Below are 26777 nucleotides of genomic sequence, written 5' to 3'. Positions count from 1 at the left end.
GCTATCCCAACTTTGCAGACATCACATCGATTTTGACTTACTGAGGTGCTGGGTGGGGCACAAAGCGGGGAGCAGGGGGGCAGCTCAGCCAAGGAAAGTGGGGCAGCCTAAGCCTTCCATCTCTTCTGCTGCTCAGTTGCAGAGCAAAAAGGAAAGAAAGAGAGAGGCAGGGAAAACAGGAACAGAGAAAGCCACAGAGAGGAAGAGAGAGAAACCAGAGACCAATGTCCCCTTTCTGCCTTTCAATCAAGATGAAAATTAACATACATTGGCAACATAGGAATTGGCCTCAAAGTTATTCTGTGATCAAAAGGACAGTGACGAAAATATTCCCTAGATAACCCGAAAGAGGTGGGTGTTAACATCCAAAATGGTGGCAATGTTGTAGTTCATTGGCAGTTGGGCCCTTGGAAGCTGTGCATGGGTATCTGTCAGGTGCATCTGTCTAGACAAGAAATCTCATGTGCTTTCACCACTAATCCTGACCACAGGGACAAGCTACCCTGGGTTAGGGAAGCCAGTCTGGAGTTAGAATAATCACAATCAAAGCTTATGTTTGCATCTTACTGTGCCATTTATCACATACTTTTCAAGTGCATTATTGCATCTGGTCCACCTAGCTACAGGGTTATGAATTGGGATTATTCTAAGATCAGGTTCTTAAATGTGAGGGAAAAAATGTAATGTGTTGCAGCCCACGTGCAAAAAGCAGTCTGTCTACACAAGGCCAGCAGCAAACTTGGCTGAAGGGACCTGCTCAAAGGATCATCCAAATGACGCTAACCTTGGGCAGGAAACCATGGAAGACACAGAGAGCCATAGCATAGAAACATCTCACTCAGGGCCTTTAGGATTAAATTAAAAACCACTTCAAGTTGGCAGAGCATTGCAGACAAGTTTTAAATAATTTTTGGAAGTAAGGGGAAGCTTTTAGTTTACTAACAAAGTTGCCTCTGACCTTGGCCAAGGGCCAGAGTATAGATGGCTGGGTTTGCAGTTTAGTGTAGCATATCTAAGTGGGAGGTCTGTAGTTGCAGCTTGCATTTCCCAGGCCCTAGGTCAAAGAGGGTGTGGAAGACTAAATCTCAGAAGGCTTTATTTAAAAATTTAAAAAATAAAAACAACCCTAAACTTTTCTCTGAGGTAGACCTTGGGACCTGGCCAAGGGTTCGATTACAGATCTCTCCTGCAATCTGCTGGAACCATCTTCCTTTGCATGAGTTCTAGGAATTAAGAGGAAGTGAGGGATGGCTCAATTCATCCCCCATCTGTTTTCCTATTTGCAGACTTTGGTGTAAAATGTGGCTTCTGTTGTTTGGGGACTATGACAACATTCTTTTGCCAGGAAAACTAAATAAGTTAATGAGTTTGTTTCTGAAAGGTTCTTAGAAAGTGACCCTGCACATCTGCTGACCCTTGTGCTGGAAGGTCCTTGCCTGGCATTGTGAATCATCCTGATATTCCCAGACTGCCAGGGCCCAGAAGAACAGCTGTACAGCTAAGCTTCTGGAAAGCCCTCTGTCTCCCCCATCCTGGGCCTGGCAAAGTGAAAACCTCGGAGCTTTCCAAGCCTCTTCCCAGCCAGCTCTCTTCCAGATGAGCAGGAGGGAGTTGAGGGTTCATCTTTTCCCTTGCCAAGTTTAACCACTTTCCAGGATTCTGGGCCACTGGCTCAATTTGTGTTGGGCAGTGGGATAACTATTTGCTGGGAACTCGAAAGGAAAGAGATGGACCCTAAGGAACAACCAGGGCAGCAATAGGACTGCATATGGATCTAAACACTCTGAAAGAAGAGGAAAGGTCCAGTTGTTCAAAGTCAACCCCTCAGCTACCAGCTGCTGAGTGGAAAGTATTCACTGGCTCTGGTCTGCTCAGGGAAAAGCGGAAAGGGTAAGGTTTGAGCAAGCTGGAGAGAAAGCAGAAGTTGCCCATTTGTTATTTTCTTAGCAAGGGACTCCCCCATCAGTCCATCCAAGTGCCCAGGAGGTCTGAAGCCAGGGTGCGGGCAGTACGGGTATCTGTGCACGCTTACGTGGCTGTGCGCATGCATACGCCCAGTTGTGTGCCATAATGAGCCAAATCCAAAGCCTTGGCAAATGAGGACCCCAGGCTGGGCCGTCTGCCTAGGCTGGGCAGTTTGCTCAGCAGCCATAGAACAGATGGGGAGACAGGTCAACGGCTACCCCACAGCCTCTGGCCTCTACTGGTTGTCCTCGGCCACTCCACAGTATCTATTACTGTCCCACCAGAGGGAAGGCGCCAACAGAACCAGACCCCGCTTTCCCACAGCGGCTGAGAAAGGCGCCCTCCCCATCACTGGCCTGTAGGGGACGTGGCTTCACCGGCACGAGGCTAGGACAAGCAGAACAGCCAGCTTTCTCTCTCAGCACAGCCACACCATCCCCCTGGAGACACTGGGGAAGAGCTATCCCACTCTAAAAACAGCCCAGCTTCTCTGAGCTCCCACCCTCCCGCCTTCCCACCTCTCTGGCACCCCCGGCCCCCTCCCATACCCCACCCTCAGGCAGCAGGTGCAAAAAAACAAGATCCCCAACTCTTACCTGGTTGTGCCACATTCTGCTCTCTCCCCTGGAAAGAAAAGTACACATTGATGTTTAATCGTTTGTTGTTGTTGTTGCTGATTTTAACCAGCAAACATTCCTCTTTTTCTAAAGACAAGAAACAACTGAACTTGATTATTTGCAAAATGGGAGATCTAATTATGCCTAAGTAATGGTCTGCTGGAAAGAACTGAGTCTTATTAAATCCCCAGGGCCTCCTATCTGTAAGGCTATGTTCACATAAATTTCATTTTGTATTGTTCACATACATTTTTTTTTCAGTGATTTTTCTAACTGCAGCCTGCTGGCCACTTGCATTAGAATCTTCTGGGAACCTTATTAAAAATGCAGATTTGGGGGCTTTCCCATGGGCCTCCTGAATCAGAACCTCTGAGCTAAGAAGACAGGAATCTGCATTTTAACAAGTCCTCCAGGTGATCCCTTTTGTGCATGCCAAAGCTCAAGAACCCACTCGCTGCTTTCCATCAACAAAGGTTGGTTAGAGTGTCCCTCATATGTGTGGCCCTGAAGAGCAGCAGCCATAAGACACCTCTTGCTGTTCCGAAACCAGTCACACCCCTGCCCCCACACCCCTCCTGCCTTCATTCCCACTTGAAGATCTTCCTGCTTCCTTCACTGGAAAAGAAAATCAGTAAGACAGATCTTGGCATGCCTCCATAAGACGCACTCACCGACATGTGCCTGCCTGTCCACCCTCTACCTCTTCTCCTCTCCAGTATTCTGAAGAAGCGTCCCGATTCTGTCAAGACCCAGCTCTCGTTGTGCTCTGGGTCCCAGCCCCTCTGCTGTTCTCCGGGGCTCTGTTTCTGCAGGTGCCCCGCCCCCTTCCCTGGATATCACCAATCTCTTTTCTTCTGGATCCATTTCCAACAGCATATAAACATGTTCTAGAATCACCAATCTCTTTTCTTCTGGATCATTTCCATCAGCATATAAACATGTTTATATGTTCAAACCTAGCTTTGAAGCGTCCCCTGGGCCCCCCTTCTCCCTCTAACTCCATCCCTTTTTCTCTCCTTTACAGCAAAGCCTGCTGAAGGAGCTGTCTGGGAGGCATTGTTGCTTCCCTTGTTCACCACACTGAGGTTGGCTTCTGGCCTCACCATCCACAGAGCCTGCCTGTTCCGTGGGGCCGAGTCCACGGTCTTCTCTGCCCTTCCCTGATTTCTCAGCACCATCACCTCAGCAAATCGCTCTCCTCCTCTTACAAAGCTTTCTCCTTGATTTTCACAACCCTGCATGTGCCCAGTGTCCCTCCTGCCTTCCAGGCTGTTCCTCGGTTTCTCTTGCTGTCTCCTCACCTCCCCAGGCTCTGACCTCTAAAGGAGGGGATGCCCTCGGAGGTGTACCTGAACAGATCTCTTCCTACAGACCCTCTCTGGGTAACCTAAGTGCTTACCAAGGACTCCCTAAATCTTATCCCCAGATCTTCTATTTCCCTGGAACCCCAGACTACTGGCCACTGCCTTCGTTTTAACAGCTCTATCAAAGCATAATTTACACAGCATAAAATTCACCCATTTGAAATGTATGATTCAGTTATTTAGTAAATATTCAAAGTTATGCAACCATCACCACAATTCAATTTTAGAACATTTCCTTTACACAAAAAAAGATCCTTTCTGCCAATTCACAGCCACTCCTTCTTCCCATCCCCAGTCTATGGTAACTGCTAATCTACTCTCTATGTCTATGGATTTGTTGATTCTGGATATTTTTATAAAAATGGAATCATGTGGGGTGCCTGGGTGGCTCAGTCAGTTAAGCGTCTGCCTTCGGCTCAGAGTCCTGGGATCGAGCCCCACATTGGGCTCCCTGCTTGGCGGGGAGCCTGTTTCTCCTCTCTCTCTGCCTGCTGCTCCCCCTGCTTGTGCTGTCTCTCTGTCAGATAAGTAAATAAAATATTTTTAAAAAATTGAATCATGCAATCCACAGTCTTTTGCATTTGGCTGATTTCATTTAGCATATGCTTTTGAGGTTTATCCATACAGCACGATTCAGTACTTCATTCCTGTTATGGTGCAGCAGAGACTCTCTAGGCCAGAGCTGTCCAACAGAAATATAATGTAAGCCACAATTTCTAGCAGCCACGTTACAAAAATCGAAGAGAAATAAGTGAGATTAATTTTAATAACATATTGTATTTAACTTAATACATGAAAATGTCATTTCAACATGTATCAATATAAAAACTCATAAAATATTTTTTGTATTAACTCTTTGAAATCTGGTATTCATTTTACACATCCTAATTCAGACTAGCCACGTTTCAAGTGTTGGATAGTGGCTGCATACTGGATAGCTCGACTCTAGAGTCCCATCCAGCATTCACATGAAAGGACTTTTTAGAAGAGAGAACTGAGCATTTATGTTCTCTACAGACAACAAGACTGAATGAGAACAGGGACAGAAATGAGGGGAAGAAGAGAGGAACAGAGGTCTGAAAATAGAACCTGAAGGGAATCAACACACAATCCTGACCAATGCCACAAGCAGTTACAAGAGTGACTGCAATTAGTTGAAATGAAGCCAAAGACCAAAGCAGGAAAGGAGAAAAGTTAGGCAAAATGGAAATATCTCTTCTGCTTACTGTGATTATGTGTCTGGAGCCTCAGTCAAATTCCCACCAGATGTCAAGTGACAGTTTCACATAGACCTAAGACCTCGAGTTGCAGCTAATGCAAGCCATCAAAGAGGTCAGCCAATGGCCTGTACTATCAAGCACACCATTTCCTATAGTTAGCTACAGTTAGCTGTAACTCTGACTCCAAAGGGAACCTGTGAGGTGTTTCCTGTTCCACCCTCTCTTGGTTCCAAAATCACACACCCCTCTACGTGCTCGCCATGGTCCAGCCACACTGCCCTCCTTTTACTTCTGACTTACTGTGTTCCTTCCCAGCTTCACACACACTGTTCCCTCTGCCCTGACACTCTTTCCTTCATCCTTCCATCTCTGCTTGAATGTCACTCCCCTCTAAGGCCTTCCTGCTTACCCAACCTAAAGCAAGTCTCCCCTCCTGCGTCCCATCCCCACCCCCATATACACAGTTGTCCTCTATCTCCATTCATGACACTTACCACGGTTATAATTCTTTATTTAGTAGTTTGTTTACTGTTTGGGGTCTGCCTTCCTCATAAGGGCAGGAGCCTTGTCTGTCTTATGTTCACTGTACCCCCAGTCCTGGCTGAGCAAAGCACCTATGCTTTTGGATAATGAATGGACAGATAAGGGCAGGAAGGGAATAAGTGGGGAGGGATGAATCTAAGCATTCAAGTTCTGCAGCAGAATGTCAGAAATGCTCAAGGCAGACTTGTCCCTAGCACAGAATTGAACATATTCCCCTTCAGCTTTAAACTCATATTCTAGCTCTCAAGAACCACATGATCAACATCTTTTGGAATCTGTTTTCTCAACTTGTAGCAAATATCGGAAATCAAAAATTTTCTACCCTTCACCTTCTGAGATCTGTTGGGATTTTTAAAAACATATTTTATAGTTAGTGGCTCAGTCGTTTTCAGAAGGGTCAGATTGTCTGGTCCTGGTGGACACTGGCTCCATAATGTGCTATTAAATCTTGGTCTGAAAAGGTTATGTCCCATCCCTTTTATAGACGATGCACTATGCATTCTTGAAGAGCTATAGTAAACTGAAAAGCCACTCGTATATTGGTTATAAACCCTGGAGCTTACAGACTACCCAGAGCAGTAAAAAGGTCAGAGATCTAAGATTCAGACATAATGATAAACTAAGAATCCTCTGGCCAATAAAACAGCATAGCAACAGCCAAGGGGGATATAGGGGTGTGTTCTTGTTTCCAAGATGTGGCAGTGACACTTACAACAAGGAATGCTGATTCACAGGGCACCTAGAAGCTTTTTGACTTGTGTGTCTGGGATCAACCATGTTAAAAAAATTTGCTTCTAAGTGAGTGCAACTCAAAAGACCTTGTGTTTCCACTAACTCGTGGCTTCTCTGAACTATGCTGTCAAAACAGTCCTTGAGAGAAATGGATTACATGATACATTTCATTTTTTTTAAAGGCTTGTATAAGATGAGCACGGGTGTTATGCTATATGTTGGCAAATTGAATTTAAATATTTTTTAAAAGAAATATATTTTTAAAATAAAATAAAAAATGATAAAAAAAATAAAAAGGCTTGTAACTTCTCAAAGTATTCTGCTTGGCCATGGATTTCTTACCTGTTTCCAAAATTTCCAGAGTGTCCCTCCCAATACAAAATAGCCCTCTGAGGACATAAAAAGTCTACTGGTGCAGGTGTAACCCTCCCCCAGCCCACTCCCAGAAGAGCTTACTACTGAATGGAAGAGTCAGTGTGTGGAGGTAGAGGTGAATCTTCGATTGACAGTCAGCAGAGTGAAGGAGCAGAGATTCAGTCTGCCCAATTTTTTCATGCCCCCGTTGTCCAATGGGCAAGAATCTGACCAATGTAAGTCAATGCACATCCCTCCCTTTCACACAGTGAAGGAAGAGTATCCACATCGACCCTTATCAGGCAGCAAGGATACAGAAGAAACTCCAGATTTGGTCTCAGCTGCAGTTCTTTTCAGTAATTTGGTAATTTATTAACTTTAGAAATAACAGTGTACCTGTGTTCATTACTTATGACGAATACACCCTACTCAGTGATGTCAATAACAGGAAATACTGGATGTAGAGTAGAACTAACTGTACTATCCTTGCAAATTTCCCATAAATCTAAGTCTATTTTATTTATTTATTTTTAAATATTAATTAATTAATTTATGAGAGTGAGAAAGAGAGAGTACAGGGGCGGTGCAGCAGGGTGAGGGGTGGTGTGGAGAGAAAGAGACAGAATCCCAAGCAGACTCCATGCTGAGTGCAGATCCCAACGTGGGGCTTGATCTCATGATCCTGAGAGCGTGACCTGAGCTGAAACTAAGAGTTGGATGTTCAATCAACTGAGCCACCCAGGTGCTCCTAAAACAAAGTCTTATCTTTTAAATAAAAACCCAAAATCTCTTCAGCATCGACCAGTCTAACAAGACCCATCCCAGTATTCCAAAGAAGCACAATGGCTTTTTTCCATGGCTGGCTTACTAGAGAACAGGACTCTGGAGATTCTTCTCAATGGCTCTTCCTTAGCAGCCCTTATACCTCAGAAATTGCATTTTCCTGCGGTTTTTCATTGCTATTTGGCCTAAAACTCAGAAGGAGGACTGGTAAATCATATCTCAGAGCAAGGTGGAGCTGAAGGCTAAAGAAACTTGGAAGACCAAATTGGTCAGGAGTTATGCCAATCCAAACTAATTTTTATTATTTCATTAAGGCTATTCAGGCAAGGGCAGTAATAAAAGGTTGCATCAGATAGCATGCATGGGTGAGCTGAGGAGAAGCACTTTCTAATCTGGGATCTTAGTTTTTAAACAAATATCTGGCTTTCTAAATCCAGGGCACCCGATTTTGAAAATATAAGTTAACTACCAACTCATATGGACCTGCCTTTTGGTGCATGGCTCTGAGAAACATCCCCCAGTCCGCCCTGGGGCCAGGAGCCATAAAACCAATCCTCCACTTCAGTGCTAGTTGTGGAAGCTGCCCCTGTCACCGTATCTGAGCTCCTCTCTAGGACTTTCTGGCTCTTCCCTTCCCCTCCATTCTCCTTGCTTTGGTGGCTTCTTTGCTGCCCTACTCCTTCGCAGCCCTGCTCACCTGGCCCAGTGTGGAAATGTCAGGATGGGCAAAATGGAGAGGGCTGTCAGGGAAAATGAAGAAAAAAAAAAAGCCCATTGCAACTCACTCCTCCCCATTCTTACCCCCAGTCAATGAGTTTTGACAAGTGTATATACCTCCATACAACCAGTACCCAAATCAGGCTACAGGACATTTTCATCACTCCCAGAAGTTCCCCAGCTAGAAGTCACAGAACTAATCTATGTTGATAGAAAGAAGTCACATCAGTGACTGCCTGGGGTCGGGGGGGTGAGGGATTAACCTCAAAGGGTTACAAAATAGCTTTGGGGGTGACAGAAATGTTCTATATCCTGATCTGGGTTGTATATGTTTGTCAAAACTGATTTCTATGCAAAATGGGTAGATTTTACTGTATGTAAGTTATATGTCCATAGAGCCAATTGAAAAAAATTCTACTGATACTAGTTTCAAAACCCTGGTTATTTCTCCAAGTCCTAGTTATTGATCTTTCTTGAAATGGGCCCAGGGTAATCCCTTCCTCTCCTGGATCATACCCTCAGAGTCTGCAGTGTTCACCTGGTCATTTAACCAGGTGTGTGACTTAATGTCATTTAACAAATGTCATTTGTTTTTTTTACGAATTCATGAACTGTTTCCATACAAGATTATAGGAGCCTTGAGGCTGTGAAACTATAACTTCTGTTTCCTCTAAAGCATAGGGCTCACAAAGGCCAAGCATCGCAGATCCTAGCTACCCACTTGATTGGTGCCAACTGGACAGTGTCAGAGAAGACTCGGTGGCCAGAGCAGAGCCACTAGAATGCGCACGCATCTGGAGAAGAGAGTGACTCAGTAGGGGGACAAGGACATGTTGTGGGTGGCAAGCCTCCACTGGCCAATGAGCGCCAGCCCCATGCCCCGCTCTGATTCTCATCTGTCACATTCCTCCTTCTCTGAAAAACTCGGTTGATCTCAAGCTGTCATCTTGAGATCTACTAGTATCATCACCTTGGAAATTCCCTCCATCTCTCTCATGTTGGGGTCCCCTATTTCCCAGACCCCATGCTGTTTTTCCTTTAGGTAGAGCACATTGTTCAGCCAACAGCCCTCTCCAACAGAATATAAGAATATATCTGGATGTGGAGCTCCAAGTAGCGCCGAGCAACTTCAGAAACCCCAGGTCAGTTCCTCTCCGCATACCTGAGCCGCACACCAGTTTCTAGGTCCACCAGGATTTGCTGCAGACCATCCCTGACTTGGAGCCTAGTGCATGTCCTGATGACCTTTCCATTCAGTGACTGTTAACTGAGTCCCTACTGTGAGCCAGGCACTGTTCTAGGCACTGGAGATAAAGTGGTGAACAAAGTAAACAAGAAAATTTATTGAAGATTGAAGATATGATACTGTTGGGGTGGAGGTGTGACCAAAGGTAATAAGCAAATGAACAAATAATAAAAAGGATGGTGATGAGTGAGATGAAGAAAATCAAACGGAGAGAGTTTTGGGACAGAGGTGGTGATTTCTTAAGGTTGGGGGGCAAGAAGAGTCTCACTGAGGAAGTGACATCTAAAGGATAAGGAGCCACCCACAGTGAGATCTGGGGTAATGACATTCCAGTCAGAGAGAACAGCAGATGCAAAGGCCCAGGGGCAGGAACAAGCTCAATGAGTTTTGAACGGCAGAAAGCTTAGTATGGCTGGAGCAATGATTAATGAGGTCAGAGAAACAGGCAGAGGTCAAATGATGTAAGGCTTCATGTACCAAATCCCAGAGCACTGGGATTTTATTTCAATCGGCTCTGGAGGCCTTTGGGTAATTTTAAATCTACTCCCCACAACTCTCAAGGATCAAACTTTTGCTTACATATATGGATTTTTATTTTTTGGATCTAGACTCCTGGCCAGGCACTCCACTAGTATTCCTGGCAAACAATATCTGCTGATGAGCATCAGTGCAAACCTCTGTGCTCCTGGATTCCCACTCCCTTCCCACTGGGGACCCTTTTCATCACTTTGCCTTGGACCCTCCCCGAAAACCCAAACTAATACTTCTGGTTGCCTCGTGTTTTCTGCAGCCAGACTACACCCCTTTCGGCATCTATACCAGCCTGCCCCATCCTGCCAGCTGACTCTGGTACCAGGCCTCATTCTGCCACATGCCCCATGTTAAAGGCTGAAATGTCTTAAAGGACCGCAACAAAACAAGCACCCCTCCTCACAGCCTCCACCGCCCAACCAACTCACCTTCACCCAGGGTCTGCTTGAGTAAGTCATGCTTGGCCTGTAGCTTAGTGATGAGGTTACTGCCGTTCACATATTCTTTAAATTTCTGTAAGACACAAAGCACAGGGGCATTACAGACAGTAGGGCCAAGTCACACGGTCTCTGCCTCTGGGACCAACCTCTGTGCTGGGGAGGTCAAAGGGAGATCACGTCACCCTCCAGGACTCCAGCATGGGGAGAAGAGAGGCCTCCGACCTGCTCCTCTGCTCTTCTCCATCAGCCCCCAGCTCTGCCAAGCATGGTTCTCCGGCCTATGAATTTCAGGCCACTTTGCGGAATATAATGAAAGCTCATGGGGAATGTGAGCAGTGAAAGGTGCTTTTGTCAGGTGAGGACTGTGGGGGTCCCTAGCAGATGGCTTCGTTAGTCATCAGGCTCCACTGTGCTTCTGGGCCACAGGCAATAAAAATAGGAATCATCTCTGGGGGCACCCAGCAGAGGCAAGAGTGCTTTATCAGATGTGTCACAGAGGAGCCTCCTATCGAGCCTTTCTTTTCATCTGGCCCCACTCTGAAGGAGGAAAGGCTATGCAGGTCCCTAAAGACATTCCTATTAAAATAACCTGAACTGCATTGGGGGATACAATTTTCTTCTTTTTATAGATGACACAGGTGAGGCTAGCATAGGGAACTGATTTGCCCAGGGGCCCTGGGACCTGAAGGTTGCCTCTAGTTCAGGGACCTTGTCAAGCACAATGCACTTCAGAGTGGTACATGGGGACAGGACCCACCAGAACAGAAACTCATCCACCTGTGCCCAAATTCAGCGGGATCTCAACCACACCTACACACAAGTACCAGCTTTCCTTGCCCACACCGTATCACCCAAACACAGGCCCAGAGCCCCCTCAACTGGGGCGTGTTTTGCTAGACTGTGAGCCACTATTGGTGGGGTCCACAGCCAATTTGTTTTGGGCTCCCCGGTGCTTATAGCTGTGCCTGGCATATATAGCCAGTGCTGAGAAAGTGTGCCGAAGCCCTGACCTTGTAGGGGCTGACACAGAAGAGAGGACAGCTAATAAAGAAAGGGAAATACACAATTAGTCAGCTGCTGGTGAATGCTAGGAATAAAGATAAGGCAGGAATGGGGGTCTATGAACCAGGGCAGCCCTCACTGCAAAGTTGCCCTGGGAATGTAGGCCTGAAGAAGCAGAGGAAAGGGCCATGTGGGTACACATGGGTACATGGGGGAAGGAACATTCTCAGCAGATGCAACAGCAATTGCAAATGCCCTGAAAATGAAGGCACAGGATGGTATGATTGCCCCATAGTTGCCAGCTAGTTTCTCACAAAGAAATCCAGTTTATTGCCCAAGCCAGAATGCTCAGAAAGGGGTGCAGAGGAGCAAACAAGTGAACCATAGAGGCTTGAGACAGCCCAGTATGACCTGTAAAGGAACATCTGGAAAATCACCATTGTCGCACTGAAGACAGTTGTAGGGTAAAGGCCCATAGGATGGGGGCTGACATGTGAACAGATCAGATTGGGATCATCCCACCCTGGCCCCAACTTGATAGGTTTCTGGAATAGCAGGGCTGGCAGGAGGTGGTGTGTCCTCTCTCCTCAGCCATAATCCTTCTTGGGTCCTAGGACCTAGTCTTATTAATAAGTACTCCTTCTTGCACCTGCAGAACACTTGGCAGTTTTCAGGCTTATACCTTTGGTCCTCATCACAATTCTGGATAGCAAAAGTTGGGGGGGGGGGGGGCGTTGTCATTCCCATTCTAGTCAGAAGGAGACAGAAGCTCAGAGCTGTGGCTACTTGGTATACACCTTGAGCAGATTACTCCCTGCCCTCCTCAGGGTAAAATGACAGTAGACTCAGCTTTCTCCAAGTGTGGTGCGGCCTCCAACCTGGCTGGGGAGAGGGTCAAAATGCAGATTCCTCCTCAAGAATACTGGCAGTCACTAATTTCATACCTGAAGAAGATACCAGACCGATTCAGATAATTTCCAGGGCCCACCTCTGGGTGGGTGGTATGCTGGGAATCTATGTTTTTAACAAGCTTACTACATGATTCGAATGCATACTTCAGTGTGATAACTGCTCTTCTCTAGGCTCTCTGTGGATGCTTCCAACACCCTCTGCTCTTATCACATGTTTAAAAATTCACCATAAGAAGCACAGCTGAGGTATAAGCAGGTATTTTCCCCATCATGCCCTGCTGCTCCTGATAGTTGAAGCTCTAACCCAAACAAATAATTCACATCTCGGTGGGTTATTTACTGGTTAGTGGAAGTTATACCCCAGGGTTCTGCCTACTTTTTCCAAGCTTCATCCAGGCTTCAAATATGACCCACCATGGAAAGAATGCCATCAAATTGTATTGATGTTTGCATTAAAAGGAATATTATGTCCTTTAAAATGCCTAAAACAGGGGACCCCTGGGTGGCTCAGCGGTTTGGCGCCTGCCTTTGGCCCAGGCGCAGTCCTGGAGTCCCAGGATCGAGTCCCACATCGGGCTCCTGGCATGGAGCCTGCTTCTCTCTCTGCCTGTGTCTCTTCCTCTCTATGTGTATCATGAATGAATAAATGAATGAATGAATGAATAAATAAATGAGTAAATAAATATATAAATAAATCTTTAAAATAAAATAAAATGCCTAAAACAATGTCACAACATCAAGTTATGAGATGTACTAGCCAACCAGGTTGCTAGATTAAATATTAAAATTAAAATATAACATCCATGACCCTTAATCATCAACATTGGTGAATTCTGTCTTTTAATTTCCAGCAGGATAGACCCCCTTCTCTGCTTCTACCACCCAGATTTCTTTGTTTCTGCTGCCAACATGAATTAAAGTGAATTAATATTCATTAATATTCATATGCGCTCCTTAATCTCTGTAACACATAAAATTTTCTTTGTAAACACAGTAGGTCTTGAGTGGAAGTGGAGAACCCCAGAAATTGGCACAGGCTCATTCACTAAGACTAGTTTTATTATCTTTCTTGAAAACAACAAAGTCAAACAGTGATGACCAAGGAAATGCTATACATGTTTTCAACAAGGGATTGAACAAGGCCTATCACAAGTTGGAGCCGGATGTCAGAACTGGGTGGGTCTGTGACTAAATGACCACAATCTAAAAGTTCTGATCAGCGGATCAATTTCAGCCATGGCATGTTTTAAATAGCTCTATGTTTGGCCTTGGCTCTGGCATACCCCCTAGTTTTTTTTTTATTGACAAACTTGAAGGTGTGAAAGCCACACTCACTGAACCTGCAGACAACATAAGGTTTAGGTCTGAAGAGACAGCACATATGTTGAACAACTGGAACAAGACCTTGACAGTCTGGAGCCACGAACTAAATCCTTCAAGAGGATTTAGTTGGTAATTGGTAATTGGTAATTGGTAACAAACATAAGACCTACCCAAGGCATCACCTTTAGGAGGAAGGTAACCTGGTTTAATGACAGTATGTAGGGAATAAAGATTTAACTGATAGCAACTTTAAATATAGATACATATGTGTGTGTGTGTACTAAATATGTAATTTTAGTTAAAAAAGAATATTATGAAAAATTACACACCAACAAACTGAATAAGCTAGAATAGTTTGAGAAGAATAGGCATTAACTCTTCTTTAAAAGTTTGGTAAAATTCACCTGTGAAGTCATCTGCCCCTGGACTTTTGTTCATTGGGAGTTAATACCTATTCTTCTTAAACCATTCCAAAAAGTGGAAGAGGAAGAAAAGCTTCTAGATTCATTCTATGAGGCCAACATTGCCTTGATACCAAAATCAGATAAAGATACTACAAAAAGAGGGATCCCTGGGTGACTCAGCGGTTTAGCGCCTGCCGTAGGTCCAGGGTGTGATTCTGGAGACCCTGGATCTAGTCTCACATCGGGCTCTCAGCATGGAGAGCCTTTGTCTCTGCCTGTGTCTCTGCGTCTCTCATGAATAAATAAATAGTTTTTTTTTTTTTAAAGATACTACAAAAAGAGAGAACTACAGGCTAATATCTCTGATGAACATAGATGCAAAAATTCTCAACAAAATATTAGCAAACCAAATCCAATCACACATTAAAAAAATCATTCACCACAATCAAGTGGGATTTATTCCTGGGATGCAAGGGTGGTTCAATATTCACAAATCAGTCAACACAATACATCAACAGAGAAAGGATAAAAGCTATGGATGAAGAAAAAGCATTTGACAAAGTACAACATCCAATCATGATTAAAACCCTTGTCAAACTAGGTTTAGAGGGAATATACCTCAATATATTGAAGGCTATATATGAAAAACCCACAGTTAATATCATACTCAATGGTGAAAAACAGAGTTTTTCCCATAAGATCAGGAACACGACAAGGATGTCCACTTTCACCACTTATATTCAACATAGTACTGGAAGTCCTAACCACAGCAATCAGACAACAAAAAGAAATAAAGGCATCCAAATTGGTAAGGAAAAAGTAAAACTTTCACTATTTGCAGATGACATGATACTATACATAGAAAACCCTAAAGCCTCTACCAAAAAACTATTAGAACTGAGAAATTAAATCATAAAGGTTACAGGATACAAAATCAATATACAGAAATCTATTGCATTCCTATACATTAATAGTGAAGTAGTAGAGAAATTAAAAACACAACCTCATTTATAATTGCACCAAAAATAAAATATATAGGAGTAAATTTAACCAAGGAAGTGAAAGACCTATACTCTGAAAGCTACAAAACGCTGATTAAAGAAACTGAATACAAAGGTAAAGATATTCCATGCTCTTAGATTGGAAGAATTAATATTGCTAAAATTCCATACTAATCAAAGCAATCTACATATTTAGTGCAATCCCTACCAAAATACCAACAATATTTTTCACAGAACTAAGACAAATAATCCTAAAATTTGTATGGAATCACAAAAGGTCTCAAATAGCCAAAGTAATCTGGGAAAAAAAAAGAACAAAACTGAAGCTATCATAACCCCATATTTCAAGATATACTACAAAGCTGTAGTAATCAAAATTGCATGGTCCTGGTACCAAAACAGAATACAGATCAATGGAACAGAATAGAGAGCCCAGAAATAAACCCATAATTATATGGTCAATTAATCTACAATAAAGAAGACAATATGCAATGGGGAAAAGACAGTCTCTACAACAAATGGTGCTGAGAAAACTGGACAGCTACATGCAAAAGAATGAAACTGGATCACTTTCTTCACCATACACAAAAAATAAACTCAAAATGGATTAAGGACCTAGATGTAGACTTGAAACCATAAAAATCCTAGAAGAGAGATGGGCAGTAATATCTCTAACATCAGCTGTAGCAACATTTTTCTTGGTGTGTCTCCTGAGACAAGGGAAACAAAACAAAAATAAACTATTGAGACTACATCAAAATGAAAAGCTTTCTTCACAGCAAAGGAAACAACCAACAAAATGTAAAAGGCAACCTAGTGAATGGGAAAGGATATTTGCAAATGACATATTTGAGAAAAGGTCACTATCCAAAATATATAAAGAACTTCAACTCAAGATAAAAAAAATAATAATCCATTTAAAAAACAAGCAGAAGACATGAGCAGTCATTTCTCCAAAGAATGCATCCAGATGGCCAACAGACACATGAAAAGATGCTCACCATCACTCATCTTCAGGGAAATGCAAATCAAAATCACAATGAGATATTACCTCATACCTCACAGAACAGTTAGAATAAAAAACATAAGAAACAACTAGTGTTGGCAAAGATGTGGAGAAAAACCCTCTTGCACTCTTGGTGGGAATGCAAACCAATGCAGTCACTGTGGTAGACAGTGACTCAAAAAAATTAAAAATAGCATTACCACATGATCCAGTAATTCCACTACTGATTATTTAGCCAAAAAAAAAAAAAAAAACAAAAACACTAATTTGAAAAGACATATACACTCCTATTTTATTGCAGCATTATTTACAACAGCCAAATTATAGAAGCAGCCCAATGCCCACTGATAGATGGATGGATAAAGAAGGCGTGGTATGTATACACGCACACACCTGCACATGCGCGCACAAACACAGTGGAATATTACTCAGCCATAAAAAAGAATGAAATCTTGCCATTTGCAACAGCATGGATAGATCTAAAGGGTATAATGCTAAGTGAAATAAATCAGTCAGAGAAAGACCAAGTACCGTACGATTTCATTCATATGTGGAATTTAAGAAACAAAACAAAGGAACAAAGAAAAGAGACAACCCAAAAGCTAGACTCTTGAGTACAAACAGATGGTTACCAGAGGGGAGGCAGCATGGGGGAATGAGTGAAACAGATAAAGGGGATTAAGAGTCCACTTAGCATGATGAGCACTGAGTAATGTATAGAATTGTTGAATCACTATCTTGTACACCTGAAACGAATATAATGCTGTATGTTAACTATACTGGAATTAAAATTTTTAAAATAAAAATAAAAACAAATCAAAAAGAATATGATCTCAGGACATATGAAAAGCATTAGGGAGGAAGGAGTTGGAAGTTTAGTTCTATTCTGTGCTGGTTAGACTGCTGTTGACTTTAGAACAGGCATCAACAAGAGGAATATGTTCGGGAAAGAGCCTAGGATGCTGAGGCCACTCAAAATGAAAGCTTATGAGGCAGGATTTACAAAATCAGGTATATTTAGCCTGGAGACATCAAAACCCAGTTCCCTACCAGCAAGCCAAAGACTGTTTTGTGGCATTAATCTCTCTGGGTTGCCTCAGAGAACAGGATCAAGATCAATGACCAGAGATCCTAGTGAAACAGATTTTTGAAGATAATAGAGAGGAGGGAAAACATTATAATATCTACAGCCAGTCACAGGCCAAAACAAAAGGGCTATTTGGAGATGGAGGGAACTTTTCATCCTGGGGCTATTCAAGCAGAGACTGGATGACTTCTTGGGAGGGATATGACTGAATGAGATCAAGCATCAGATCTGAGGTCCCTTACAACTCCCAAATTCTATGTATACTAAACCCATGTTGAACTAAAGCCCCAATGCCCTTTATTCTTGTTCTTCCCCGCACCAACTGAATAGAAAGGAAGTGATCTGGGATTTTCCATGAAGGGCTTACAACTCACCAGTAATTTGCATAGACTACCCAGGACATGGTTTCCAAAGCCCACACCCCAAATTAAAACACCTCAACACGACAACCATACACTTAACTTTATGGCTGTTACCTAAGGGCTTGCCCATAGGTTCCATTCACCATTTTCTTCACATGTTACTGAACACAACTCTCTGGTTTTTTTCCTATGTTAGTTGCAATAACCATCAATCCAGAATCAATGCTGATGCTCCCCACTGGTCATTCATTTTTTTGCATTTTACAAAGCCAAGCCAGGCAATTTACCTAATTTGAGAAGCATGTCGGGAAAATTTTAGCTCTAATTGACTCACATGGTTTTGCTGGCTTCCACTAGCTTGGGCTGCTCCCCAAAAGTCACTGCCAGCAGGTCAGCAGTGGGTTCTGGGTTCAAGAGGTCACTTACTGTAAAATAAAACATTTCTGTTTCCTGCTGGTTGGCTCTCCTTTTGGCGATGTTGATTTTGCTCATATAGGTCTCAGAGGCAGCTGACTTCACAGACTCTGTAGATCGACTGTGTTGGAAGGCGTCAGAGACATCGAAGTCCTCCACAGTCAGCATGTCCTGTAAGGTCTGCATGGTGGCATCCAGGGTTTTTCTAACCTGGAGAAACAGCATGTCAATAAAAACCCTTCAGCCTCAGAACACCTCTGACACCTCAAGTCCTTTTCCCCCACTTTATTTCTTCTATGTAAAGCCTCTGAAAGGTGGGCAGGATAATGATGATCATTCTCATTACACTAATGTGGGAAGTGAGGCCAGTGAGCTGGCTGGGGTGAGAATCCGTGTTGCCCAATATAAAGTCATTTTATTGAATTGCTTCTGCTGAAGAGAACCTTGGAGAATGTTGTGACAAACAAGGAACCTGGGTTTCTAGGTTTGTTTCTCTTTTCGTGATCATATAGCCCCAAACTAGCCCCTTCAGTGGGAGGCAGGTCTCTTGAAGAAGGATAACATTAGAAATAGCTCTCAATGCTCATCCAGAGGGAAGAGGGGACAAAATCTTGGTAGGATGTGGGGCCATCCTCAGTGGACAGACTTTCTGGCCATCTGCTCCTGACTTATCGAAAGGCTGACTGAGAAAAGAGAACTTGAGGAAGACATATGCTGAACCAGTCCTCCAGGACTCCAACTTCTCTCCTGAAGTCAAGTGGGACCCAGGGAAGGCTACATAGGCAGAGTGCAGGAGCCCTGACCTCACAACATCCCTTCACTGACTTGTGCCCTATACTGTGATGGAGGATCACTCCAAAAACAGGGGAGAAGGGCAGCCTGGGTGGCTCAGCGGTTTAGCGCTGCCTTCGGCCCAGGGCGTGACCCCGGGGTCCCGGGATTGAGTCCCACGTCGGGCTCCCTGCATGGAGCCTGCTTCTCGCTCTGCCTGTGTCTCTGACTCTCTCTCTACCTGTGTCTTTCATGAATAAATAAATAAAATATTAAAAAAAACAGGGGAGAAATTGCCTCTATATTTGTTGTTAAATTATTGTCACTTGAAGTCTTTCTTGTTACTCAGATCTCAACTCAAATATCACCTCCTGGTGACATCAGAGGCCTCTGACTACTCTTCCTTAGAGCACATCATCATTTGATATTTTGCATACTCATTCATTTGTTAGTTGCTTTGCTTTCATGTCTTATCTATTTTTCCTCACTAGAACATAATCTCCATGAGAGGAGGTACTAGGGTGTCTTGTTCACTCATTTTACTCTGCATCTAGCACAGTATTTACAGCATAATAGGTGCTTGAATAAATAAATACTTGAATAAATATTGGTTGAATGAATATTTGTTGAATGTATAAATGAACAGATCAGTTTTTTTCTAAGACAGCCTAACAGAAGTTCAGGTTCAAAATTAAGCATTTCCAGGATGCCTGGGTGGCTCAGTGGTTGAGTGTCTGCCTTTGGCTCAGGGCGTGATCCCAGGGTCCGGGGTCAAGTCCTGCATCGGGCTCCCTGTGAGGAGCCTGCTTCTCCTTCTGCCTATGTTTCTGCCTCTCTCCATGTGTCTCTCGTGAATAAATAAAAATTTTTTTTTAAATAATTCATTCTTTAAAAAAAAATTTAAGCATTTCCATAGCTATAAACGGCCTATACAGAGGAACATTTGCCTCATTCTCTCTGGGGCCCTAATTTCCAATTTAGACCCCATCAACATTGTTGCACATAGACTGTTTGATGTAAACAACTGAAGAAGCTTCGGGGGAGGATGTAGGACACAAACACTTTTTTCAGCTCCTCTCTCTCCTCAGGTGTGCAAAATAAATACATAATTCATTTCTGTATAATCTCCCCCCAGGGACAGCTTTGATTCATTATTATCCTGGGTGACAATCTGTCTTATGTCTCTCCTAGTTCTGTCCTTTGTGGAGACACAGAGCAAACCAGCCCTCTCTGCCCAGGACAGTGCTCTTGAGATATGAAGATGGGGACCATGACTCCCCATCTCCAGCTATGACTGCACTCCTCAGTTAAACCTCAGATAAACCTGCCCAAGATTTTAGGTAACATTCCCCACATCCTGGTGTCCTTTGTCCAGGAGCCTTCGGTTGATTGACCTCTTCCCCGCATGGAGGTATCCAGGCTGGAATAGGATGTTTCCCATTTGGCTTCCTCAGTCCACATCAAAATAAAACCACCACAGTTGGTGCTTCCATTTGCATACTCCCAGTGGTGATCCTGTCACCGCTTTATGGGAGGCGTAAAGGCGGTAGGTAGTTCCTCGGAGCTCAGAATCCATGACACATTCAGTGTGCCCTGGGTTATTTCACTGTGTATTTTAAAATACCTATAACTCTCTTTGATGATAAAAAGTAACATAAACTTAATGCAGATAATAGAGAAAAGCATAAGAAGAAAACAAATCACCTGTAATTCCTCTACCCAGCTATAACCACAATTAACATTTCAAAGTATTTCCTTCCAGGCTTTTTTCTCGTGAATAAACACAGATACACACTGTGAAATAGAACTCTGCTCTAGTTTACCATACTTAAGAGAATACTGAACAGAGTTCTATTTCTCGTTTGTTTTTCTTTAACATCTTATGAGCATCCCCCACCCAAGCCATTGAAGATTCTTGGTGTGCCCAGTTTTAATGGTCATGTAATAATCCATCTTTAACAAAAAATTATTTACTTTAGAGAAAGAGGCAGAGAGGGTGAGAGTGGGGGAGGGGCAGATTAAGAGGGAGAAAGAGCATCTTCAGCAGGCTTCACGCCCAGCATGGGGCCCAATGCAGGGTCCCACCTCACGACCCATGAGATCATGACCTGAGCTGAAAGCAGCAGTCAGATGCTTAACCCACTGAGCCACCCAGGCACCCCCAGTCATGTAATATTCCATTTTACAGATGAACACTAATTTCTTAAGTGTTCCACAGCCAGAGTTCCAGCACCAGCGGGGCCTTCATAAGGAAATTTGTTGTGGGGCAGAGGGACCCACTCACCTCCTCATTCTCTATCTTGAGAGTGGCCAGTCTGGACTGCAGCTGGTGGTACCGCATGAGCAATTCCGTCTGGACAGGTTGCTGTGCACTGACCTGGCACACCTGCAAAAGGACAGCCAGTGCCTGTGGTTGCCCAGTGCTCTCATCACCTGTGCAAGCCGGGACCAGGGGCCATCACTAATGTCCCTATCAGCAGTCGGGGAAACAGGCTTGCACCCGGCAACACCAGATGGGAACTGGGGGTCTTTCTATGCCAAAGGCAAGATGTGGCCTCTCAGTCATGGTCTAGATTTGTGCAGCCCTTGAGGGTTTACTAAGAGCTTTCAGGTGAGCTCATTAAGTGAGACTAGTTAATTTCAAGGCAGGGGTTTGTGGTAAGAAAGCAACTGCCTAACAGAAGCCAATGAAAGGAACAGTGAATGGAAACAATCACTGGAGGGCTCCAATTCCCGGGCAGGAGGTGCCTCAGGGAGGCAGGAGCACTCTCATGGGGTGCACGGGGGAAGGGGAGAAGGAAATACTATTCTCCTGACACCTACTCCACCCAGGGCTCTGCTACTACCCCATGGGCTGGGCTGCCCTGCGTGAGTCAGGTAAGATCCTAAGGGACAGTAGGGCTCCATGATTTCCTAGTTATTTCCCACTAATTAGGCAGTCACCAGTGGTAACTGGGAGCCCAGAATTTTCAGGTCCAGATGATGGGCCAAAGGGCAGGATGCAACGGCTGAGGGATAGGCCAGAAGCTGTGGGGAAGCCCTCTTTTGCAAATGAAGAAAGTAGGGAAGGATGTAAAGGAAAAAGTTCAAGGAGCTTTTCGCATAAGGGACTTTGTACAAATGGAGTAACCAATAACTGCTCTGTGGCCAGTAACAAGTGCCACCCCCCACGTACTTATTTATTCCAGAGCATGGTAAGGAGCTGAGCAGCACAAGCATTGAAGGGAGCATGGTTCCTGTGCCAGAGGACAGTGTCCCGGCCAGCCTGCCAGCCAGTGTGGATTAATCCCAGTTTCCCATAACCTGAGGTCACCCGAGGGAAGAGTGGGAGATGCTTGCGTGGCCATGTGGGACTCCCTTGGGATCTACACAGAACTGGGAAGGATGTGAAGGAGAGCTAAGGTCCTGCCGTTTGGCAGGCGGGAGACTTCAGCCAGCAAAGTTAGGATATTAGTGGTAAAACCCTCAGCTGGGCATCCCCTGGACCAAGAACTTGACCCCAGGCCTCTCAGATAAATGTCCTGCACATGGAACGGGGCCTGACCTTCCCCCTCCCACTGATGTCCCAGGAGCATGTGGAGGGAACAAGTGTAAACAGCCTCAAGCCTGGGCTCCGGGGAGAAACCTACCTCATCCCCCATGTGGGGCTGGAACTCAAACTTAAGCGGAGGACAGAAGACCTGGTTGCACATGTCCATGACAGTATGCTTGTCACTTCGGGAATCCAGGTTGTCCACCGCATTCTCGATGACATCCAACCCCTCGTGGCGAGAGGTCTCCAGGTTGTACTCGGCTGAGAGGTAGGTCCGGAAGGTGCGGGCCAGGCTGGCATGAAAGCCCAAATCACAGCACTTGGAGAGAGGAACACAACAGAAGGGTGAGGATACGGGCTATCACTGGAGGTGGGGGGCTGGCATTCCCCTTCCCATCACGGTGACTTAAGATTATCTCCCATTCCACAGCCAACTCTTTCATCCTGGAGGCCCTTGTGCACTTGGGAATCTTACTGCACAAATCACCCCCAATGCCCGCAGAGGGACCTGGGGATTGTGATTTGAGCAGTAGCAGAATTTCTCTTAGCTCCCCAAATTCATCCCATTCTTTCTCATCTCTAGGCCTTCTTCACACATGTATTCCCTCTGCCTGGCCTACTGCCTAAATATTCTTCCTTCAGGTTTCAGTTTTGAGGTCACTTCCTCCAGGAAGTCTTCCTTAATGCTCCCCCACTCAGAGTTTATGTCACATGTCCCTCCTCTGGGGGTCCACATCTCCTTCCACCTCCCTCACTGGGACACCTGCCACTTGGCTTTGCAGTTGCCTATTCATGTTTCAGGGTTATGCACGGTCAGCTACAGAAGGGCAGACCCATAGGCTCGTGTCCACTCCTGGACCTCAAGACCTACGACTAGTAGGTGCTCAATAAAAATGTGGTAAATGAAGAAAGGAGAGGACTGGAAAGAGTGAAAAGTTGTGAGCAAGAGGAGGGGTCTGGCCTCAGGTGTGGGAAGGCACAGGCAGGGCTGGCAGCTAGCTCCCTCTCCTGGGGATGGTGGCAATGGGTGCCTTCTGCAGCCATGGGAAAGCGGTGACCCTGTGACTCCCTGACGGGACACAACAGAGCCAGAGGAAAAGGATCCATCCATCAGTAGGGAACCTTTCCTGAGCATCTGCAGGCCAGATCCCCGTCTGCGTGGGATGGGCGGGACACAGGAAGCAGTCCCAGCTCCAACACAAATGAGACAGACGCTCTCCGTGATGATGCCACTCATGATGTTCTTTCTCCAAGCCCAGACCTCCAGTCCCTCCGGCGTGACCCACACAGCTGGTACTTGGGAGTCAGTCCTTTTGCTAAAACTGCCACATTCTTCCCACAAGAATATCCCCTAAAGATATAAACATCTGTACCGCCCTAGGAGACTACCCAGGGCATGAACTGTGTACCATCACCTCTGTGCCCGCAAACTCAGCAAAGGGCCTGGTGTAGAGGAGGCTGGTGCAGGTTGAATATATGCCTACCTGACCCAGCCATATAGGGGCTGCCAGAGGCCCACTCCCACCTGTGGACAGAGAAACCATCTCCCAGGCCCCAAATGCCCTTTGCCCTTTCCCTCCATCAGGGCTCAAGGGACATGCTCATCAGCTACAGACAAGGGCCAGCATGGGTGTGGGGCCCTGTTCGGTCCCAGACTGCCCAGGTGCTCACGTCGATTAGGTCAGAGACATCGTGGATGTAGTATTTGCTGATAGCTGCATTGGTGGCCGCCAGATTCAGCAAGTAGTCATTTCGGGCCTTTGTGCATTTCAGCTTGTTCTCAGAATACTTAGCCTGCCTCTGGAAGAAGAACAGAGCAGAGGTGAGAGCTGAGGCACTGACCTGCCCCTCGTCCCTCTCTCGCACCCTCTTCATTGCCCAACTGCCTCTGTCCTTCCCTTAAGAGGCCAAGTTCACTCCTGCCTCTAGGCCTTCAGACTCATTCCCTCTGCCTGGCGAGCCATCCTCGCAAGTCCCTAGGTGGCCTGCTTCTTCATGTCCTTCAGGTCCTTATCCAAGGTCATGTGGTCAGAGCGTCCTCTGATGACAACCTCATCTGGAAATGAGTCTTCAGCATCTGCAGTGCCCCTCCCCCTGCATTCCCTTGCCCTGCTCTATGTTTTTCATCTATTTAGTCTTTGCTTAGTTTTTAGTGATTATTCTCATTTTAAATCACTTTTTTAAATATTATGTTTTTAGAGCAGTTTTAGGTTCATAGCAAATTTAAAAGGAAAGTACAGAGATTTCCCATATGCCCCCACACATGCAGAGCCTCCCCTGTTATCAACATCCCCCACCACACTGTACATCTGTTACAATTGATAAACCTACAGGGACACATCATAGTCACCCAGAGTCCAGAGTTGACACTAGAGCTCACTCTTGGTATTTTATACTCTATGGGTTTAGGCAAACGTATAATGATATATATCCATCATTATAATATCAAACAGGGTAGTTTTCCTCCCTTACACATACTCTGTGCTATCTATGCATCCCTCCCTGCCACCTAACCCCTGGCAACCACTGATCTTTTTCCTGTCTCCGTAGTTTCGCCTTTTTCCAGAATGTCATATAGTTGGAATCGTAAAGTATATGGCCTTTTCAGATTGGCTTCTTTCACTTAGTGATATGCATCTAAGGCTCCTCCATGTCTTCTCAGGGCTTGCTGGCTCATTTCTTTATAGCACTGAATAACATTCCATTGTCTGGATGCACCACAGTTTACTTGTCCATTCATGTACTGAAGGACATCTTGGTTGCTCTACTTTTTTCTTCATAAGCATTTTTTACCACCTGAAATTATATTTTTTACCTCTTTGTTTACTCGCTGGTTTTTGGTGTCCACCACTAGAAAGTAAATTCTATGAAGTCAGGGACTTGATCTACCCTATTCATCACTGGGCCTGAAGCACGCAAAACTGATACTCCTCACCCATTTTCAGGGGCTACTATGACCCTCAGACCACTTTCAGCCCTTCATGGATTCATAAAATTTTATACCTAGAAAAGATATTAAAGGTATCTTAGTTTAATTCACCCATTTTACAGATGAGAAAATGAAAACCAAGAAGAAATGACTTGGGGGCACCTGTCTGGCTCAGTTAGTAGAGTATGTGAGTCTTAATGTCAGGGTCACGAGTTCGAGCCCCACGTTGGGTATGGAGATTACTTAAAAAACAAAGTGGCTTGTCCAAAAGCCAAAAGACTAATTAGCATATCACTCTGAACTTAACTCTCCAGACTTCTGGCTGGTGGTATCTCTTCCCCTCTATTTATCCCCCATGTTGTAGTTTTGTAATTCCCTGCCTACCTGTCTTATTTTTATTTATTTTTTTATAGTATATTCACAGAGTTGTACAATGATCACCACCATCTAAAGTTAGAATATTTTTGGCAACCCAATAAGAAACCCTATGCCCATTAGCAATCACTCTCCTTCTCCTCTGCCCCAGCTCCTGGCAATAAATAATCTACTGTCTGTCTCTATGGATTTGTCTATTCTGGACATTTCCTATAATTAGAATCACACAATATTGTGACTGGTTTCTTTTACTTAGCACACTGTTTTCAAGGTACATCGTGTTGGAGTATATATCATTACCCTACTCCTTTTCATGGCTGAATAATATTCCATCACATCATTAGATTACATTTTATTCATCCATTCACCAGTTGATGGACATTTGGTTTGTTTCTACCTTTTGGCTATTATGAATAATGCTGCTAGGGACATTCATGTGCAGGTTTCTGTATGGATGTATGTTTTCATTTCTCTTGGTGGACACATATGAGTAGAATTATTGAGTCATATGATAACTTTTTGTTCAACATTTTGAGCAGCTCACAGATTGTTCTCCAAAGTGGGTGAACCATTTATGTTCCCTCCAGCAACATATAAGGGTTCCAATTCTTCTGCAACCTCATTAACACTTGTGATTGTCTGCCTTTTTTATTTTAGCCATCCTAGTGGTTATGAGGCGGTATCTCACTGGGGTTTGGATTTGTATTTTCTTAATGTCTAATGATGCTGAGTCATCTTTTCATGTGCTCACTGGCCACTCATGTAAGTTCTTCAGAGAAATGTCTATTCAAATTCTTTACCCATTTTTTTTAATTGGGCCCTTGTCTATTGGAAGCATGCTTTTCTTTGCCTTTGGAAATTATCCTGGAACCTTATTTTATTTGCCTATGGTTACTTTTTCAGCTCATCCAGGCCCTGGTGAATTCTGTTTCCACTCAATCTCCTAACATTTTTAAGCTGCAGGATCATGTAATCATAGAATGAGACTCATAGAAGCCCAAATAAATACGTGGTGTGATGTTTGGCACAGGGAAAGAGCTCAGGAAATGTTTAGCGATTGCATGGAATGAATAAATGCAGAGAATTCAAAAGAAAATAATAGCTTTTACAAAGAAAGAAACCTGAGAAGTAATCTAGTCTAAGATAAC

General features: G+C 44.4%; 1 protein-coding gene across 8 annotated transcripts in view; it reads right to left on the bottom strand.

Annotated features, from left to right (window-relative positions):
* The window catches only part of SRGAP3 (SLIT-ROBO Rho GTPase activating protein 3), a 326045-nt gene that overhangs the window by 48789 nt on the left and 250479 nt on the right, over positions 1–26777 (bottom strand). For all 8 annotated transcript variants that reach the window (XR_005374626.1, XM_038565770.1, XM_038565767.1 and 5 more), the window contains 6 exons: positions 23997–24125; positions 22423–22644; positions 21078–21179; positions 18035–18232; positions 10501–10585; positions 2562–2589 (listed from right to left, as the gene is read on the bottom strand). Coding sequence is in view for 7 of the 8 variants with exons in the window: in XM_038565770.1 (XP_038421698.1) it covers positions 2562–2589; positions 10501–10585; positions 18035–18232; positions 21078–21179; positions 22423–22644; positions 23997–24125 (764 nt within the window). In the remaining variant the exon portion in view is untranslated. The remainder of the gene's footprint in view (positions 1–2561; positions 2590–10500; positions 10586–18034; positions 18233–21077; positions 21180–22422; positions 22645–23996; positions 24126–26777) is intronic.

Source organism: Canis lupus, chromosome 20, assembly GCF_011100685.1.
Source record: "Canis lupus familiaris isolate Mischka breed German Shepherd chromosome 20, alternate assembly UU_Cfam_GSD_1.0, whole genome shotgun sequence".
Classification (NCBI taxonomy): domain Eukaryota; kingdom Metazoa; phylum Chordata; class Mammalia; order Carnivora; family Canidae; genus Canis; species Canis lupus.
Note: the sequence above shows the minus strand (reverse complement) of the source record. Positions and strands in the feature narration are given on the sequence as shown.